At 40.5% G+C, this 21,439-nt stretch overlaps 1 protein-coding gene and 1 long non-coding RNA gene across 2 annotated transcripts; both read right to left on the bottom strand.

Annotated features, from left to right (window-relative positions):
* Window positions 1-15,713: 15,713 nt before the first annotated feature.
* Window positions 15,714-17,370, bottom strand: LOC111593194. Its single transcript, XR_002751024.2, has 2 exons — window positions 16,992-17,370; window positions 15,714-16,933 (listed from the first exon to the last, which is right to left on the bottom strand). It is a non-coding gene; the product is annotated as an uncharacterized LOC111593194 (long non-coding RNA).
* A 758-nt stretch (window positions 17,371-18,128) lies between these two features.
* LOC111593197 (paired box pox-neuro protein) lies at window positions 18,129-21,167 on the bottom strand. Its single transcript, XM_023305821.1, has 4 exons — window positions 21,155-21,167; window positions 20,527-20,667; window positions 20,374-20,453; window positions 18,129-19,277 (listed from the first exon to the last, which is right to left on the bottom strand). The coding sequence occupies exons 1-4, from the start codon at window positions 21,165-21,167 to the stop codon at window positions 18,129-18,131; spliced, it is 1,383 nt and encodes a 460-aa protein (XP_023161589.1).
* Window positions 21,168-21,439: the final 272 nt, after the last annotated feature.

Genomic DNA, 21,439 nt, shown 5'->3' with positions numbered 1-21,439 from the left:
CTTGAAATCTCGAAAGTCATTCAGAACTATGTTCTGTCTGTAACATGAGGCACACAACGCAACACAACCACTGTACATGATACACATACACATCATGTGTATGTATTTCTGTTGTGTATCTTATCTTCGTGTCATTTATTTTTAGTTGGCAAATTGTGTGTGTTTATAAACAAAAGGTTATTTATGTGCTCAATTTTTATTTTTGTTTCAGTCAAATAAATATTAATAAAGACCACGCGTTAATTTGGGCGCAACTTGCCGGAGCCTCCGCCGAGTCATTAATTTTTGGATCGAACTCACGAGAGTCCCTCGTCGAAAGACATGTGGTGTCTGCATTAATCGGGATTGCGACAAGCAAGAGTTCAGTTATTTTGATTGCTCTGGCTGCTGCTGCTGCTGGTGCTCTGCTCATTGAACATAGTTTTCACAGCCGCCATCATCCGAAACTGAATATGGACTACTCTTCACACGACTACCAACTACAGGCAAGTGCACATTATACTGGAGGAGGTGCAATATTGGTTCCAGTACACCGTATTCGTATCAGTGTATACACATACTTGTACTACCAGGAACTTGTGATTTTATTTGTTATTTACTTTTGATTGAATGTAAAAAGAAACCGCCTGCAAGTTGAGCCACAGCACAAGCAAGTTCGATTTAATCATAAAACAAATGTGGCACTTGTTTTGCAAGATATACCACATAAACACTTTATATACAGAGGTACATAGGAATATTATAATACATACACACATGTTTATATATATAGTTATTTTACTGCGCTTCAGCAATCGCACAAATATTGAAAAAAAAAATTGTGGAGGCATGAATCAACCGCACTTTATATTGGTTGCCTTTGGTACGTGATTTAATATTAGAGAACACTGAGTAGTTCATGCAAATAGCAAAGTTTTTTTCTTGAAATAACAAAATAACAAGAAGAAGAAGAAGAGCTCGAGAAGTTAGTTATGGTTGTTTGGCAAATGATTAAGCGCCTGGGATGTGGGGCTTTTAATATTTTTAGCGTGAGTCTCGCGGTCTCAGCGCTGAGTCATAGCGCGATGTGGTGGGCTGGTGCAACTCTACTACCGGAACGGGAGGCAAGATTCACTAATGCATGCTCAGCTCTTTAGCCAGTAGACGAGCTTCAAATTTGTACTCTTTCCCTGAGATTTAGATTTACGTACCTCTTGATGATGTTGTTGTTGATGCTTTAGTTGTTGTTGCTGCTGCTGCTGCTGTTGTTGTTGTTCACGTTGCTGTTGCAGCACTTGTTACTTTGACGCACTTTTGCACAAAACTTGTTTGCACACGAACACACTGCGGCACACTCACACATCAATAAGACAAAGACTTAACACATTGGATGTCGAACGCCGAATGCCGAATGCCGACAAACAACAACAAACTAAGCGGAGTGGAGCGGAGCGGATCGTTGCCACTGCAGACTTAAAGCGAGCAAATGGCGATAAGAATTTAGCATGCCTAAATTTTGCAATAATTATTTATCCAATTGGTCGTCAAATTTTTTGTTATTTGTACAATTTTCTATTTACACTGCAAACGTTTTCACCTTCTGTTTGCCTTTTACAGGTGTTGCTCGTCTACTTGTGGTAGCTGCACATATCACTGTGTGTATTCATAGCTGTTTAAATTGCCGCTGTTATTGTCTGCTTTATCAGAGCAAGTTGTCGTCCACTCATTGCTCATCAAAACTTTGTTTACACCACGCACACATACAACCTCTAGGGGGCAACAAATTTCGTATCGTCATGGGATAGAACAAACAGTGGCAAGTGACCGATCGGCTAGTTACAGCTTGCAACTGCACAAGTGCATTTCAATTTGTGTGATTTAGTTGCTGGATAAAGAAAAGACGCCGCTGCTAATACTGCGGCTGCGTTTGCGGCTGCGGCTGCGACTGCGACTGCGACTGCGGCTGCTGCTGTTTGTGATAACTGCGCTTGCGACTCCGACGCACGCTGAACCGTTAACGTAACCGGTAAAAACAAGACTGTTGCTGATGTTACTCTCAGAGAGGCACAAGTGCAAGTTAAGCGACGTTTAACATTCGCCTGTTAAGAGCAGAGAGTCCAACTGTTAGTTAACATTGCCCATGTTGCTCTCAGAGAGCACCAAATGTGCTCTTCGTCTTTTTAATGCGGCGAACAGACTCACCACAGCAGCGGCGAATTCAATGTCGCTTCTCGCAACGCAAGCGTCCAAAAAAAAACTAAAAGTGTAAAATAGCGAAGTGGTGAAAATGATAACATTTGGTTCAACTTAAGTTGTGGCTGGCACAAAGAAATTCTGTATTTATACAAAGTGCACGTAAACGATAAAAGTATTTTAAAAGTAAGCACAATAATAAAATATTGAAAATAAATCCTAATAATAGCAATAGACTATGTACATAAATTCAGCCAATGATAAATATACCTGCCACTTATACCACGATTGTAGTACCTAATCGCATGCCAACCGCCTGAAAAATTATGGTTAACATAATACAGAGACAATTGGCAGTTGGTATAATTGCTAATAAACTAGCCACGATATCTGCACATGCATAGAGATTAGGTTACGTTAGGGTGCTTTGACAATTTGACATCTTGTTGTTGCTGTGCCCACACCTCCTCGCTCGCACACACACACATACACCAATTACCCGTCAAGGCGGAAGTCGCACGTAAATGGCTGAAATTATGACATGCCACAACACTCCAGTACCAACTTTAAGCCAAGATCCATGTAAGGAACACACACAGCCGTGCTCTATTGTCTATAATCGGAAACGAGCAGTCGAGTGTGTTATAACTTACTACACGAGGACGGTGTTTAAGTTATTTGTAGCATATTTGAAACTGTTTTCCTTCCAAACGACCGATTAATGAACGTCGCAATAACTCCGGCGCAAATCTGAATTCATATAATCATATATATATCGTATATCATATTTATTTTTATCTAAGCCAATCTTCGTTTACATATCTATATATCGAATATAGGGTACTATACTTGTAGTTGTTACATAAAAGTTAGCTGTATTTCAGTTAATTTAAAACTCCAGTTGCCGTTTTAATTACGATAAACAGTTACGATAAAGAGTAATGACAGTTAAAAATCCACTAATATTAGTTGCGTAGTCGCGCATTGCTCTTTGCACCGTATGAAAGAATATTTATCGACCGTTTAATAGCTCAAATAATGTACTCGTGATCAATAACAGTATTCTGATCGACTCCAAGTATATATAGAGTTAGGTAATCTGGGCATTAAGAATTTAATACAAATGGGATTTTTTAATACAAAAATCTGCCTTTTCTAGTTGGACGAAATAGAAAAATCACTTATTATATTCAGCAAGGCTTCAAAATACCATCTAAATTAATTACAAATAGAATGGATTTATAAAAGTTACAGCAATAATAAGTAAGAAAGCTCTAGTCGGGATGCCCGACTAGGAGATACACTGATCCCAGTCCTTTCTGCGTTTTTCCAAAGTTTGTACTGAGTATTAAAAAAGGAAACAAATAAAAACCGACATTTCGACACCAAGATTCGGACCAAGATTGCCCATAATTAAAATTTATATAATATATAATAAATAAGTATGTGTGTTTGTTACACACAGATGTGACAGGCTTTATGAAAATCAGGCAGCCCACTTTCTGCTATTTTCTGTTAATTGGTTTCAGGTTAAAGGCTTACGAATTCCGTTAGCGTGTCATTATTTCGCCAACTGTTTTTCCGGCTTTACTGTGTGCGCTCTTCTCTGTAATTTTCTCTTAGCGTTACTTCGCCTGCGCCGTAAACCGAAAATATAGCAAAAAAACAAAAGAATGCCAACAGCAAAGTTTAAGTGGCGGTTGCCATATCTTGATAGCTGCCACGCTTTTCTCTTTCGTATCGTCAGACTCTTAAAGTAATTTTATTTTAAAATTCATCCTTTTCCTATCGTCTTATTTTGAATGCGACTGATGACTTTTCGCCCAGAAATAGTGGCACGTTGCTTCCCACATGGAAGACAACAGACTACAGCCAGGGTTGCCATGGCTGTCAAACTTAAATGCGTACTAACCTGCGCTATAATATCTCCTGTCGATATGAAGTTGGCAAACAATTAGTGAGCCAGAGAGAGAGAGAGAGAGAGAGAGACAGTGAGGAAGATAAGGAGATGGCTTATTAATGATCTGACTGGAGCCAGGACTATTGGCTTACGCATTTTGCATGGATAGTTTCATTTGAGTTCGGTGACCAATCTGTTAGATCCCCATTTCTCGTGGAAATGCTACCAGAGTGGCCTTCAGCAGTAGCAAAATCAACAACGCAGGTGCACTTTGAGTGCGGGCGTTGCAAATGCAATAAATTAATGGCCATTAACAAAGTGTCAAAGGCCATAATTTTCGTGTAAATATGGAGAGTTGTCCGTAGGCTCGTGCACTGAGAAAACATACATAAAAACAACCTCAACGGCTAATTGAATAAAACCTTTTTGTGTTCAATTTATGTTAACGTGTTGCAAGTGATTAACGTAAAATTCATTTATTTATGAACAGACATTCCGTGTGTTGTCAAGGGCCTCCACTCTCCCATGCCATGGATTATAATCGCATTTTATTCTGACCTTATTTGAGGTAAAAGGCGAATTAAATCTAAATTAAAAGTGATTTGTTACCCAAATTGTTCAGCTGAATTTGTTTAAATTGTTGTGAATAGCAAGCATGAACCTATTGAATAATTGAATTATTTTGATGCCAGAAAAAAAAAAGCCAGCCTTAAATGGCATACAAAATATTTGCAGAGTTGTATATCCTGCTGCCAGTTGGAAGAGTTTATAAAATAATCTCTTTTTCTTTGACAGTTCCACCCAAACAACCGCCCTAACTGCTCCAACTTTACAGAGCATACTTTAAAATTGTTATGAGATCTATATGAATCATATTGAACAGATATAGCAATATGTTCAGTTGTGAGTTGCATAATATTCATTCCCGTGTCACATCCCACGATTAGTTTCCAATTCATATGCGTCTTGTTGCCGTTGCGTTTCTGTTTCTTTTTCTTCTACGTTGCTACTTGCCCCATCCACCCACAACTTGAATGTATTATGTTTTTATATATTCTGTTTTGGTCTTCGCTTTGTTTTTGGTCCAAAAATATTACCACGTAAATTTTTAATAAATTGAATGGTGAGGCCTAACCGTTCCCCCTTTTCTGCACGTATCTCTGTTCCTCCTCCCAGCAAAAAAGTCTTCGGCCTGTCCAAGTTTCCGTCAATTTGTCTGTTACTTAACATGCATAAACTGTTTCCATGAATACATCAAAATATTTACGATTTGCCGTGTACCACAGTCTTTAAAAGAAAACAAGTAAGAAAGCTCTGGTCGGGATGCCCGACTAGGAGATACGCTGATTCCAGTCCCATATGCGGTTTTTAACAGTTTTCATAGTTTGTATCGTTTGTTAAAAAATAAATAAAAATAAAAGCCGATATTAGGAGACCAAGATTCTATCCGAAATTGCCTACGCAACGTGCATCAACTCTACCAACACCGTCACTGCACTCCTTTAGAAAAAAGTTTTAAATCTCAACTGAAGTAGCATCATCGCAATTTGGATTCTCCGAATAAAAAAGTTTAGTAACTTCGGTTTTACTTATGGATTTTAATGAAATGTTCAGCATATATTCTATATATTCTATAACAGTAATTGTCAGCTTAGTAAAGAAGCAAGTTCCTTCACATATAAGCTCTATTTTTAACCGAACTTAAATCTACAGAATTTGGGGGAAATTTGGAGCTGGTATCCCAAATCAAAATTCAAGAAAATATACATAAAACTAGAGACAACATTTGGCTCTAGCCGTACGAGGTATATATTTCGATTGTTTTTAATCGATAAAAATAAAACGAGAATAGCTATCAATTATTTGAAATAAACTTGATATGCGCTTGTTATACACGGACCTACAAAAAGGCTCTAGATTTTATAGATGCTGAGATCGACGCGTTCACACATACGGGCAGACGGACAGACAGACGGGCAGAATATATATATTTATGGGGTCTGCCACACCTCCTTCTGCCTATTGCATGCATTTTAACAAAGCCATTATACCCTGATTTCCCATTTTTATTGGGATCAGGGTATAACAAACCACAGCGGCTCTTCAACCAGGCACACGCACTCATGCACACATACTTGTGCCACTCTGTTTGATTGCGCCGCTTGTTGGTATGCAACGCTGCGCCAACACACCACTCGTTGCGTGTGTCGCGTGTGCGTCTGTATGTGTTGATTGGCCAACTAAGTGCAACACACAGCGCAATGACCCGACCCGACGTATTCAAACGTTGACTCGTTTCTGTTTAGTGTAAACTCTGGTCGATACCTGATGACGACAGAAACTACAGAGCACGAGACGAGCAAATCGCCGAACGCACTTACAGATGCTGCCCACTGCCGATGTCGCTGTTGGCAACTCTTCGCTCTCCCTCGCTCACCATTTGCTGAAGCTTAACGCACCACAAAATGCTCAAAATGAGCAGCCAAATTACAAATTCCTTCCTTAATTACAAGCTGGCAAGGAGCGGTTCTACTCTCTCTTTAAGTATCCCGTATAACAGTTTGTGGCTCTCTTTAGGCCGTCTCTTGCGAGCTCTCTCAAATGCTGACCAGTTTTTATAGTACATTGTAAACAAAACATAAAATATATGAATGGGTGAGTGAGTTGTGTGCATAAAATAATAACGAGAAGTGTGTGTGTGTGTGTGTGTCTGTGTCATACCGGCGCTTGATGAATGAAAATCTGTTTCTGTTATACGCTCGTTGCTGTTATTCCAAAAAAAATTATGATTTCAATGCAAAAAGAAACATTGCCAAGTAGAGAAGCGGGTCCAGAAATCAAACTGTCATTTCCACGCTTTAGATAATTATTTTATTATAGCATTACTCCGGACTACATTTGTTTGGGGTACGGTGGAAGTCTATTGACAACAATTGACAGATGCGTCAAGAAGCGTCAGCATCGAATTTAATTTGAATTCTTTGTTTCACGCACAAACTCAAAAGCATATTACCAACATGAACTTAAGTTTTTAGACAAGAATCTGGCCGAAGAATTTCTATTTTCGAATTTGTCATGTTTTCGCCTTACAGCGTCTAAGTCTATAAAATATATTATGAGAAAGGGACTGAGCATGAGGAGGAGTTTCAGAAGGAGAACTGGGATGACTGGGATGTGCAAATATGCGAAAGCTAAACGTCAGAGCAACCCTTTTTGGTGGAAAGTTTTCAGCGCTTATCTTAAGTCGCGTTGACAGCCAGCAGTCAAGACAAGAAAATACATAGAGAAGTACAAGTTGAAGATGAGACTAAAGCTGGGCCGAGACTGGACTACCGGCAAAGGACAAAGCAGTCGTGCAAACGTCAAGCAATAGAAATTGCTGCGGGTAAAAAATGGAAGCAAAAATATTAAAGAACAAGCTCGACTCTTTCCTTGGGACACTGGTTGACAGTGAGTGATTTGACCGTACCCTCATTTGCGTGCAGCCAGCAGGCGACACAGCTAAACTAGCAGGATGAAGCAGCACCAAATGGATTAATGTGCAAGGATGCGGCTCCACTGGCAGAAAGACATCCGAGAAAATTACGTCAACTACGCACTGGGCAGGCATGAAAATCTATCCACTGAGGACGGAGAGGCAGTAAGCGTAGCTCATTTACGCGCTGCACTCGAGTTACACACAGCGCCCAGCACCCAGCACTGAGCATCCAGAAACAAAGAAAAACTTTGCAGAGCTATTTTCTGCGCCCAAATGACAGCGCAATGTAATAATGAAAAACTTTTTCTCTGTCAATTTGATGAGTAGAAAATTCTTCAACAAAAAATATGTAAAAGGCCACCACATCGCTTCGTTGTGTGAGCAAGAAATATAAAATTTCTTAGTGTAAAAGCGAATTAACCCACCCAAGTCATTCTTAAGATTAGTTAACAAAACTAAGAATAATACAGAAAAATCATATTGCATTATGCATCATCAAATATATATTCTATTGAAACATAATATATTGGGTCGCTTTGACTGCTTCCCGTCAAGGCGGCTGCACTAAGGCAACTAGACGCTTAAGACTCTTGCATTATAAGGAACAATTCACAACAAATGTTGTGGTTGCTCCCGCTGGCTCCCTTTGTGCCCTGAAAGGTTGCCCAGCAGCACCAACCACATGGTCTACATTTTTACTTTGTGCTTAATGGTGCTCACTTCTCCCGTGGACAGTGGGAGCAGGCCACAATTTCCGTGAAGTCGGTGAGAATTGTGGAATTCATAAGCTATGTCCGTTACGCCGCCACCGCTGAAAAGTCTTTGTGTAAAAAGCATTTTTGCTGTGTCAAAAGCGATCCCGAATCCAACCTCCTGCTACTTGCCGCCCCCGGTACCGACTGGTATGCCATTAACCCACTCGCAAAAAGTGCAAAATCGCTTAAATTATTGTTGCAAGCTACCTGTCCGTTACCAACAACAGGCACAATCAGCAGCAACCCGAGCCAACGACAATGTCCAAGCGTCTGCGCCACGGTACGCATTGCTTTGAGCACTGGTTAGCACAGCTCGCACAGCTGCAACTGAAATTTTCTGCGAGTTCCCCATGCATCCATATATATATGTATATACACTTATGTAGAAGTTTGCGCTAGTAGCTGGAGTATTAAAATATATTGACAACTTCCTTGGCTCCTCTAGCTTGACGACGGGTAGAAGAGTCCTGGACGACGTTGGAGCTTGTGTGAACCGAAGCAGGAAAACTTGCATAGATTAGTCGATTTAGAGTACTGTGTAGCCTCAAATATATTATACACTCTTCACACTTAAATGTAAAGTAACGAACCCTAGGCTCATTATATACCTGCCCTGCATGAGCTAAGCAACACGAGTTAAAGAGTTTGTGTTGCAGACGCACAGACATCATAGAACCGCAGCCAAGCAATGAAGGCAACAACGAATCTTGCAACTTTTCAATTACCTTCATTTGCTCGCATGTAGGCAATATATTTTGCAGGAGAACATCAATTTCGAAGAGCGCACTCATGTGCAGCTTAGTCATGCTTACAAATCGAAGTTATTTAATAAATATTAAGTATATTTTCTTATATACTGTCTTTGATGAGCAGTTACTTTAAGATTGACCACCAAATCAAGTGGCTTTCTTCTACTGAGAGCACTGGACATCTCTAAGCCAAGTGAAAACATGTGTGGTTAACGCTCTTTTTCCACGGTATGTTAGCTGCTCTCTCGCCGCATGTTGCGGTTTCCAGCCATCAACTGCAATACCTACTACAGGCTACAACAATAAGTAGATTGTCAAAATCTGTCAACGTTGTATTCAGGTGCGCCCACCTGCACTCCAACTTCCCCTCAAAAACTCAAACACCTCGGTCAAAGAGCTGTCAACACCCAGTAAACAGCAACCAGCCTAAAGCAACTGCAACACTGAACTGAATCTTAGGCTTGCATAGGAAGCATTTGTGTGCATGTCTCGTTCCCTGTAAAATGGCAGTTCAGGGTATAATGTTATCGTGCAAATGTATTTAACAGCCATATGAAGGCGTGCCAGCTGCCAGAAAGTATATATTCTTGATCAGACAGGCGAGCTAAGTCGCTTTAGCCCTGTCTGTCCACCTACCCATCTGTCTGTCTGTCTACCTGTCCGTCCGCTCGTTCGTCGCGTAAGTTCTGCTTATGGTTGCTTGTGTATGTGCATGTGGCTATGCTGTCTGTAGTGTATATATAAGAGAATGATATAGCGTAGCGATAGTTGGAGTATCAGAGTCGGGAGTCGGGGATTCGGAGTCTCGACTAGAGAGAGCAGAGTGTTACACCAAGACATATCGCTTCGAAACCCATTTTTTGGAGACCCATTCCATAAGCGAACCCTTTAATGGCCATTTTTGAAATATCAAAAAGAAATAACAAATGATGCCCGCATAATTGACATGTTAGACATGCCGTACACACTTGCAGCATGATATTAATTAAATTTTAATAAGCAACGCGCTCTTTGACGATGCCATTCCCGTATAAGTCAGCAATTACAATTATGCTATGATGACCGTATGACCAGCACTCATTAATTTGTTGAAATAATAATTGCCAACGCCATATCTAGTTAAAGTTCGTACGGACGCTCAATTGGTCCGTTATATGCCGCCTGTGGCATACGCAGCATTACCATTGACACCCCGGAGACACGACTAAGCCCCGGCATAACACACAAAATTAACCTCTTCAATTGACCAGTCGCTTTTGTAAAATGAGTGTAGCTCTTTGTTCCAATGTATGTATGTTGGTTGACCTTCATGCCGTCGAATATATGAACCATAATATGGCTGAAAATTGGGACCAACCGGCTGCGGTCGGCCGCAGCGTTAACTATGGTGGCTGCCCGCATACCCTGTACGGCCAAACTATCTCTTTTCATAGTGTGCAAATTGAATTAAGTTTTCTGCTCCATCAAGTTTCGAATCTTGGGATTCCTCAATGCGACATCTAAAAGAGGAATGATAAACAAGTAAATAAGCCCGACTAGGAAATACCCCAATCCCAGTCCTATCTGCGTTTCTTAATATTATCAATAGTTTGTATATAGTATTGAAAATTAAATAAAAATAAAAACCGACATTACGACACCAAGATTCGATGATCCACATAGTATATTAAAGTAAGTGTCAGCTTGTCGTCCTGGTCAAAATTATATATACTTTATGGGGTCTGCCACGCCTCCTTCTCCCTGATCGTAGTCGCTTGGCTCAGTGTTCAATTGGATGTCTGTTAGCAAAATCTCTTCTTTATTTTGACATTAACTGCTGAGACTGGCTATGTTTGTACACCTTCAAAAGTTTCAATGAAGCGAGAGATTGTTCAATATTCACTAGAGTTGACAGCTCAAGTGTCATAGGCTAAAAGAGCGACAGTTTAATTAATTTATGACACTATTTCACTTTTCACATTGATACTGCCAGAAAGGGCGAACACGAAGAGAGAGAGAGAGAGAGAGAGAGAGAGATGGAAGCACATGTGTCCCATTGGCATTGCCCGTTTGGGTATTATTCATTAACAGGAAAACCACAAACTTTGTGAAGCTGCTCCTCTCTTTGAGTGATGCTTGATTGCTGGATGGTTTCATCAATCAAGGGCCAATAAGGGGCTCACCCTAACCCCAACCATTGAACCCCGTTCGGTTATGCTTAAGTTTTCGGTTTCGTTGTTTAATTTCATTATTTCTTTAATAAAAGTCAAATTAATTGGCAGCAATGGGTCGCTTAAGATCTACTTCATATTCTCCAGCCATCCCCGCTTTCGAGGCACAACGAAATTATTTTCCGTTTCCTCTTTTCTCTTTACTGCTTTCTGTTTGAAAAGTGAAAATTTGTTAATGCTTAATATCCATTTTGAAGTTTGACTTTGATGTTCGCTGGTTTAAAGTAATTTACATTTATGTTTATGAAATGTGTGCAAACTGGGTACCAAGTGGAGCTATTACGAGTTCTAATATTTAGCTGTGGCAGTGCTGAAAATGAATTTTACTGAATGTCGGCGTGCATTGCTTGCCTCAAATTTCACAGCAAATAAACATTCCATATTACCACATCATTTTTTCCTAGATTTGCGTGTGTGCCTGTGTGCGAGGGAGCGTGTGAGTATCTGAAGAGATGTTCTTTGTTTTATGCAAAATATTTTCTTAGTTTTTCACAGTTTTTATGACATAAATTATACCGACAGGCAACAGCAGCATACGAAACTTAAGTTTATCCATATTTTGCCACAAACATTTTTTGAAGTGTTTGACAAACTTTTGCCAAATTTATATTCTTAGCTAAAATAATAATATCTGTAAACTATCTTTATATGTACAAATTTCTGGTAGTCGTATGTCCTTAGAGAAATAACTCCAAGTCTTTAACCAAACTGAACTGATTTGGATGCCCGATAAAAGGCAAGTCGAGCACACGTTGAAGGCCACACTATACTTTTCTTAATCCGTGCTTTCGTCATCTGCGGAGATTTTATCAGCAAGCTTCGTTTGTGTTGCAACAATAACTGCAGATACTTTTTGTTTGAATTGCTACTGTTTCGTTGCCGTTCGGGCTGAAATGTGAATGATAGGCGGCTACATGGTTAACGGCGACTCCTCGAAATTCAGCTGCTGTTTCGCAGCTTCTTTTGTAAGTCGCTTTTTTATGACCTCTAGCCGAACAAATGTGCGTATGAATTGTTGCCCAGGCATCGCCAGAGTCGCGCTGCTGAGTGACGCTGCCTGTGTAAATCATATTTACAGTGGTACAATAATTGAATTAGGCAGGCGGCCCTAAGCAACGGCAACACGCCCCCTGCATCCACAGTCTTTTTCATTCTCACAGACTGCAAATAAAATTAAATTAGGCGCAAATGGCCTTTTGACCTTTTATGCGCAACGCATTTTTGTGTTCAAGTAAAATTCGCTTTTAAGGGCATTCATACTTTTCCTGTTGCCTCACGCTTTAAATTAAAAACAACAATTTGTATTTCAGCAAGTCTCGTAACAATAGTAATTCCGTATGCTGCCTTAAACCGCTTTAAGGCAATTGGGTATCAATAATGATAATTTAAAAATTTTTGTTTTACCACTTGGTAAAAGCTTTTCAAATAGGCATAGAATATCACTGAATGTGATCATTATTTAATATTGACTATAGAAACCCTTGAGTGGTCAACCCTCGAAATTAAAATTAAGGTATATTAACCTTAATTTCATCTAAAATTAATTTTCATCCAAGATACCTTCAGTCGTTGCTACATTAGCCAAAATGTTTTATTGGATATTTCCCTAACTGCAATTTAGCATATACAAGTATACAATTATATGCCTTCTGTTATACATTTCCCTAAGAGCAATTTCGAAAATAGCCCACAATCATATAGACTGTGCATCGACTAAATAATCATATCAAGCAGCTTCTACACGGTGCACAAGCACTCTTTATACTTAAAATATAGATTTCCTTAAATGCAATTTCGAAAAAAGCCTACAATCATATGGATTGTGCATCGACTAAATTATCATATCAAGCAGCTACTGCAAGGTGCACAAACACGTTCTATACCATAGATGGCGTCTTAAAGCATAGTTTTTTTTAAATGCAAGTGTGAAAAAGCCTATAATCATATGGATTATAAAACTACTAAATTGTCATATCAAACAGCTTCTGCACGATGAACAAATGCACTCTATACACTAGATGGAATCTTGAAAAAGTTTTTCATAAAGCAATTTCGAAAGAGCTTACAATCATATGGATTATGCATGTACTAAATTATCATATCAAGCAGCTTCTGCACAAACAAACTCTATACCATAGATGGCGTCTTAAAATATAGATAAATATACATCAATGGTGAGCAACAAGCTTGATTTTATCTTGGCTTTGGAAATTTAAAATGTAATAAATTTATATATATATATATATATATATATATATATATATATATATATATATATATATATATATATATATATATGTGTGTATGTGTGTATATATATATATATATATATATATATATGTGTGTATGTGTGTATATATATATATATATATATATATATATATATATATATATATATATATATATATATATATATGTATATATGAATATTTATGTATGTATAGATATAATTCATATATTAAAAAACTATATACATATGCTTATATATATACATGTTATATATGTATATATATAGCACACATATGGATGCTTGCACTTAAGGGGGTTGAGAATTCTTCTCCCCGACAATATACCATTTTATACCAATATAGGGTATAAAAGCACATAATACAACAACGTTTATGCCTCATGACTACAGGGCATTGAGAAATGATGAGCACGTGCTTCCCTTTGCTTGCCAAACATCATGATAAGGAAGGCGCAAACAATTTGACAATTTAATGTGGAGACATCAGAACCTGCAACCGCAAACTGGCCACGAAACGCGCTGACAACATTAGCCAGTGCAGAACAGCGAGCGAGGGAGCGGAGTCTATAATTATAATTCCATTACCATTGCCAGGCGAAGGAGGCGCGAGCAAGGCGGCCAGCATCGGCACAGGACTTGTTAAAAGGAAAAGAAAATGAGCAGAGTGCGATTTGAAAGGTGCATCAAGCTACGTTGCAGATCCTGTGTAGTCATGTCAAAGACAATTGAAGTGGCGTAATTGTCGACCAAGCGACCAAGCTAATGATGGCCACTTGAGAACTCGTCGAGAGCCGAGGATAATGCGGGCAGCAGTGCCGATGCGCAGCTAATGTGTGCGCGTCAAGGAGCAGGTGAATCACTTGCCCTTCTCTTAGGAAATGCGAATGCCGATGCGGAAGCATGCATTACTCATTTGATTTGACGAATCGTTTACGAGCGCGTTCTGATGGCTCTAACTTAGCCACAGTATCCTTATCGTCTCACTTGTTCGTCTATGTGTCTTTCTGGCACATTCTCTTTTCAGTACGTGGTTCTTATGACCCATTCCAGCTGCGCTCAGTTTGAAATCGATCAACTTCAGTTAGTGCTCAAGGAAGTATATCCTTATAAAGGTATGTAAATCTAGAAGACGGGCTAGATAGATGCAGCACTATATGCACTGGCACTAGCGTACTATACATGTTCATTCTCCATATGCTCCGATTTTCGCTATGCTCACTGATTTAAGCCAAAAGACAAAAGCCAGATTTAAGAATGTCAACATAAATCAATTTGAATTATTCACAATTGATATTGCAGGCTTTTCGAAAGACGAGTTAGCAAATTAAGACTATACTACTATAATTGACTTATTTCCGCTAAATTATGTGTTGTTAGTTTATAGATATTGCTCTTTTGGGTGCCATCAAGCAACAATAAAAGCTCATTATGTAAATGTCGCAGTTTTTGGCTACTTTTCGAGTTTTCGAGGGAGCGCTGGTGCTACTGTTTCGTTCGATATATGCTTATCGATCCGTTTTTAATGAGCGGACCCATGAGGAAAGCAGGAAAGCATTTTTAAATTTTTATTACCTCACATTTGGCTTTAACCTGTTGTCGAGCGTTTTAAATGAGAACATAACTGCTTCTGTTACCGGTGCCTGCCAATTAACCCTTTCCCATTGTTGCTCTTATGTTCGGTTTGCCTAACCGCTTTTTACGGTTTAATTGCGCGCACAGCGGTCGGAGTTAGCCACAAGAAACAGAGAAATCAATCTCGAAATGCGTTGACAAGCCTGGCTCATCGCCCAGATCTCGAGTTCAAGTTCGGCCGGGTGTAATTAAGTCAACCTTTAGGAAATTACCCATAAAAAATGGGTTTATTTAACAAGAGCAGCGCCGCATTGAAGTCAACAACAAAAACTGGACCAGGAAAAAGAGACAAATGGTCAAAAGGTAAGAAGGGAAAATCTGAAAATGTCACAATATTAAAGGTGTCAAAGGTCCATAGTTAGGAAAGCGGAAGACACCCAGACTTTAACTTTCAGTAATAAGAAGCAAAAGTACGACAACGGAAGGTATTACCATTCAATTAATATTTGAAACATTGCAGAATCTGAGTAAAGCAATCGATTAAAAACAACACAGAGCCTTGGGGAGCGCCCATCTAAGCCCCCGTCCCACACACACATATACACACACACACACACTTTTTCACTTTCACTTTTATAACAATTGTTTTTTATTTATCTAAAACCATTATTGAGGATTATTTTGAATATTCCGATGTCAATTAACACTTATATACGTTGTCAAACATTTAAAGCCGCTAATCGTATCAAACAACAACATTACGGCCATAAAAATATCTGTCGCATCGATTGCTTTCTCAGGCACGGCCAGATATGTTTGGGGCTGCTTCTCATCTTGTCTGATTCTCCGACAATATCTTGATTTATGCGGCAAACGTGTAGCAGTCGCAAAAACCGGATCACAAATCAAATGCTAAAAGCGCGACGAAACATTGCAGTAGCTGAGTCTGCACTAAGACGCGCTCCTTGAGCAGATTCAGTTCCTTTGCCTAACGCAGACGCTGTTGCACATGCTCGTATATCTGCAGGTAAGCGATACAAAAACCTCGAAACGAGCGCGAAATCCAAATGCCCAGGAAAGAGAACGGCGCGCGCGTTTTTCGTCGCGCTAAACTTAGCGAATGGTTACAAAAAACGCTTTGGATCGGAAATCGAGAGATCGAATTGAAGATGGGCACGATCCTGATATTCCTACTGCTGCTGCTGTTGCTGTTACTGTTGCTGATGCTGATGCTGATGCTGATGCTGCTGCATGCCTACCTCATTTATATTACGAACGCGAGCGTATAAAAATATTCTGTTGGCCCGATCTGGACTGGCCCAAAAGTGTCGCCCCTGGCTTATGATGGAGGCGGTCACCGGCCAACGATCGATATGTGCATTCAACGTAAGCCGTCCAGCGGTCCGTGGCCACCTCTGTTTGTCCAGAGCAGAAACTTTTTACGAAGCCTCGCATTCGGGCTGTCAGTCATAGTCATGCCTGATCATTCCGAAGTGGGACAACCAGGCTCAGAACAGAAGCGATTGCGATTGTGCCTGGGGCTGGAGCTGGGGTGCTGCCTGCTAGAAGGAAGGCCTTCTCTCTGTGCTGCATTCCTGACCACCAGTTTTCTTGTGCGAATCCTCAACGCCTTTTAGCATTGTTTATGAAGTGCAATGCCCCTCCTGCTTCAAGCCCTACACGTGATACAATTATGGCAGTTTTTTTTGCTAGTGTCTAAATCTCTTTTTGTCGCCCCAAGCTGCGAAACATACGTTTCTCGCATATTTAACGCACGTTCCGTAGGCTTGCACTTTGACAAAAAATTAGTCTTTCATTAAGTTTGTAAGGCTTCATCCTTTACATTGCTCTAAAATTCTTTAAGTCGTCGATATTGGATTATTATTTAAAGCAAATATATATATTACCAAATATTACTCAGAACGTGTCTAGTGAACATTGATAACACGCCGATGCTGTGATTTCATATAATAGAAGCGCTTCACACCTCTGGCTTGGCTTCTCTTTGCTCCTCCCCCGGCAGCAGTCCCTGATCTTATTTTCTGCTTATAAATTCTGATCACAATGCAGCCACGGTAATGCGAACTACAGCACCTCAAGACAATTTCAATGTCATTGTCGCCTTTGCCAAGTTAGCAAACATTGTACAGTGGGCCAAAATGAGTTACAATTACAAAACTGAATTTCATGTTGACATGCGTTTTACAATAACAATTTGCAAAGGAATGTTTGCAACTTAGTAAAAGTTAAATTATTATACAAAATTTTCCTTAAAATAATAATAATAATTAAATAATTTTAAAGTGTCAGAATAATATAAAAAATTGTAATAAGCATCTAAATTTAGTTGTGCCCCAAGTATTTGCTGTCACAGCACATTGTGTCAGGAATCTGCGGTGGAACGATGTGCGAAGAAGTGCAGTTGCCACCGCGGGCGATCGATAGTTATGGTCGTGTCAGACATCTTGTAATTTTGTACTTTGCAATGAAGTTTTGTTCGTGGTGTTGGCAACTTGTTGACACTTCGCTGGCACGCTAGTTAATTAAAGACCGACTGAACGATCGAGCGACAAGGCAACCCAGGGACCACCAGGCAGCTCATTGAAAACCAACGCAAAAGCTCACGTTATACTTAATTTTATGCTGTAGTAAAAATAATTTAATCAAGAATGGTCTAGTTAAGACCCCATCTTAGTAATCAACTATGCTCAAGCTCAGAACTTCACATCATATTTATGAAAGTTATATTTTTATAATAACAAGTATATGAATAATTAGACATTCCCCAATTCTCGCAAAGTGAAAACGCACAAAATATTTTGTAAGAAATATTTGCGAATTTATTTTACAATTATTGAGTCATTTAATTGCCTAGAAATGAAACGAACATAGCATATTGGTACCAAATACATTTACACAGATCGATTGATTTTATTTCGATTAATTAGTTATCACGAATAAGTAATCTAAAGTAAACATATGTATTATTTGCTTAAAACTGGGATTCTTACTAAGATTAGGTAAACGCAGTCAGCTAAGATGGCCTAGTTGACAACCTCGACACTGCAATCTTCCTCATTGTCAGCTTCTTCCAGCTGAGATCTTGTCAATGTAGCTGTATCATCGAAGCTGACGTTGCTAGTATTGCTTTCGCTGGAGCTTGAAGTGGAACTTGAACTTATGCATTCAACATTATCACGCTTGGCCGTACATCGATCCAAACTGGCCTGCGATTCGCTGCTGAAACGCAAACGCTTCTCAGGCTTCTTTAGTAGCTCCTCAATGGAGTATGGATTCCTCTTGCGACTATTAGGACTGCTGCTCACCATATCTGTAACGCTCGCTGTATCTGCACTCAGAGTAAGCGCCAACGGCGAGGATTTTCCTGAATCGCAGTCACTCAACGGATCGCCCATGGCGCACGGTTTGGTCAGATCAATTGAGCTCTCAGATTTTGTGAAACCGCCACCAACTGCACAGCTTCCTGCCGTAACTGCAGCCACAGCGGCCATGCTGACTGCACCATGAGCTATGAAGGCGCCTCCATAGGGCAAAATCGGACCGCCCGTTGCTGCTGCCGCCTGGGCTGCCTGCATGTGTGCTTGGGTATAGTAGAGCAGTGAAGGATTCCATAGCCAGTGCTTGTGCAGTGCCGAGTAGCTTAAATCTAAGCCACCCAACTGACTGGACACGGCAGTTGCCAGTCCATGACTAGGACTATTGCCATGAGATGGAGGCAGCTTGGGCGCGGGTTTGAGAGGTAGCCCATCACTCAGTAATGAAGGCGAAGGTGACGCTTTGGTATAGCGTGAATGCAAGCTTGACGTCGACATAGGGGGCGTGCCAGTAGTGGGCGTAATACGTGTAGCTACGGCGGCTGCATTGCCGCCGCTTGCATACAGCTGCGCAGACGAGGCATAAGCGGTAGGCGTACCGCTGCCAGAAATCTGATGAGCCGCTGCCGCTGCCTCTGCCGCTGCTGCAGCTGCCGCGTTCTGTTGACTGGAAGTCATCTCATCTGTCCAGAGACCACTATTACGCAATATACGATTAATTGAGCTGATCGACGGCACAGAGCTGGTATCGCAAACACGCTGCTGCTGCAGTTGCTCACGTATTTCCCAAGCGAACATGCCACTGTTTTCCTCCTTCAGGCGTATTATCTTTTTGACCACAGTGGGCGTTGCAACTTGCTGGTAAAGATATGAAAAAGAGAAAGGGTGTGGCTTAGACACTGGTTTCCCTTGATGTGTACGCTATGTCCAAGGCATTAAATGCCGTGAAATTTTATTGTTTAAGGTAATGTACGTACAAGAACTATTTATCAGACTGCCAAGGCCTTAGAGTACAAGTGCCAGTCAACAACCACCCATCTCAGTTGTTGTTTCAATAGATATATATCAACTTATGTTTTTTAAAGCTATATGCTAACTGCATATTTTTAATTTTAAAAGGTGTGCCGCTAAAGTCGCCTTGCTCAACGTTCACGTGTGACGCGGCAATTCATTAAAAATTCATAAATACAGGTATACTTCGGAGTCGCCCCTTAGAGAGTTCACATTTACATCAGAGATCTTATCAAATCATGCACACGAAGGCGCTTTGTATGACCGGTCAGGTCATCTAACCCCTGCTTTGGCCTCTATAACTGTTACGCCCTCTCCACTCAGCACTCTTTTTCCTCAGTAAGCCCCAGGGTGACACTTCCATATTGACATGGCGTAGGTGTTAAATGCACGTTTTGTCCGAGCAAGTGCAGGCAGTTATTGAATCACCATATCACGCGCCCGTACAATATGAAATACACTTCACTTGGAGGTTAATTACGAGTTCTATTTGAAGCTGTTGTGTTTGGAAAACAGTAAGCACACCTGAACATTTGTTTAACCTGCAGCTTATGTTGACATACGCAGGTTCACTATGCTTAGCGATTCTCCTGGCCCGCAACCGTAGAAGCCACACAGTAGCCGCAATAAGTTGATTGAGCGTGTGAAATGAAGCAGTTGACGAACGCCAACTACTATGATCCCGGTGGGGACAAAAGCGTGCTATACCGTTATCAATGCCTGCCAATGAGATTGATTTGTTGCGCTCTGCCCACGCAACAGTCTCCCCGAATAATCTATAAAAGCTGTCGTCCGAAGAACATGTAAAATACCTATTTTATCTGTGATACTTTATGGATTTACTACTATGCGTTTGATTTTTATACATGTAATCGTATGTTGATTTCATGGGAGCACACACGTGCCTCTATCCCACGGACCGACCCCTACCCATTAATCTTACCTTCGTTTTGCTGCCACCAATAGATCCCGGCCGGATGGAACCTGTCTCATAAAAGCGCGTCAAAATTTTGGAAACGCATCCTACCAGGTGGAAAGAGCCGAAAATCCTTTTAGTTGATTGTATTTAAATCGCAACCTTAGCCACCATACTCACCATGAGATACCAATAACTGTCGGGATATGTCGCAAGGCCTAACGCCACACAGCGCCAAGTCGACGATGCGTCGACGCACACAGTCTGGCAATGGGCGTCCATTGACGAAGACTCCGCCCAACTGATTGACACCCGCCTGGCCTGCAATAGGAAAATAGTTATTTCGTTGTTAAAGTATATACTATTATAAGAGTATATCCACTAATCTGAAAGAGATTTGATGCCTCAAAAGCCGTGTGCTCAATAAAAACCATTTCCATTCTCTTCTTACCCTAAACGGGATCTACGCTCAAACTTATGAGTAATCGTAATCGCTCTTCCGTACCGTCTCAGCCCACCCGACCCGAGGCATCGCTACTGTTAACAACTTGCCTTCTACCTTACCCAACTGCTCGGGGCGTTGGTTTCGAGTTTAATGAAGTGCGAATTTTATGTTTGCTGTCTCTTTTATGGAGCGCAAAAGAGTTTTACCCTAAGGGCTGTGACTGCCTTTCAGCTGTCGCGATTATCACTATCAAAATAAGTATTTTAAGTCTTGTTTTTAGTATATTTTAGGGCGTGATCGCATTGAATGCTTTCATTGAAGCAGTTTTAGCTCATTAGGTATCCAAAGTGATCGGAAACTCACCTGTATGGGGCATTGTTAAGAACCGTGCTCAACTCTAATTTTGGCAACTGTTTAAAGTGAGTAGCGTTGCCTGCGTGAGCTTTATTATGCAAGTCGATGGGTTCGGCCCAAAGTTGTGCTTAATCGTCGAATTCTAATCAAATTTTAAGCAAGAACCCCATTAAACTAGTCGGCGAGATGATGTTGGCTGCTGCCAGTACCGATTCCGATGCCGATGCCGGTGCTGATGCTGCTGCAGTTGATGAATGTTGGTGCAGACGGTCGCCCGACTGTGTGCTAGTAGCT

The sequence above is a fragment of the Drosophila hydei genome, unplaced genomic scaffold (assembly GCF_003285905.1).
Source record: "Drosophila hydei strain 15085-1641.00,03,60 unplaced genomic scaffold, DhydRS2 tig00000315-arrow-arrow-pilon, whole genome shotgun sequence".
NCBI classification, from domain to species: Eukaryota; Metazoa; Arthropoda; class Insecta; order Diptera; family Drosophilidae; genus Drosophila; species Drosophila hydei.
This window is presented reverse-complemented; position numbering and strand designations above follow the sequence as displayed.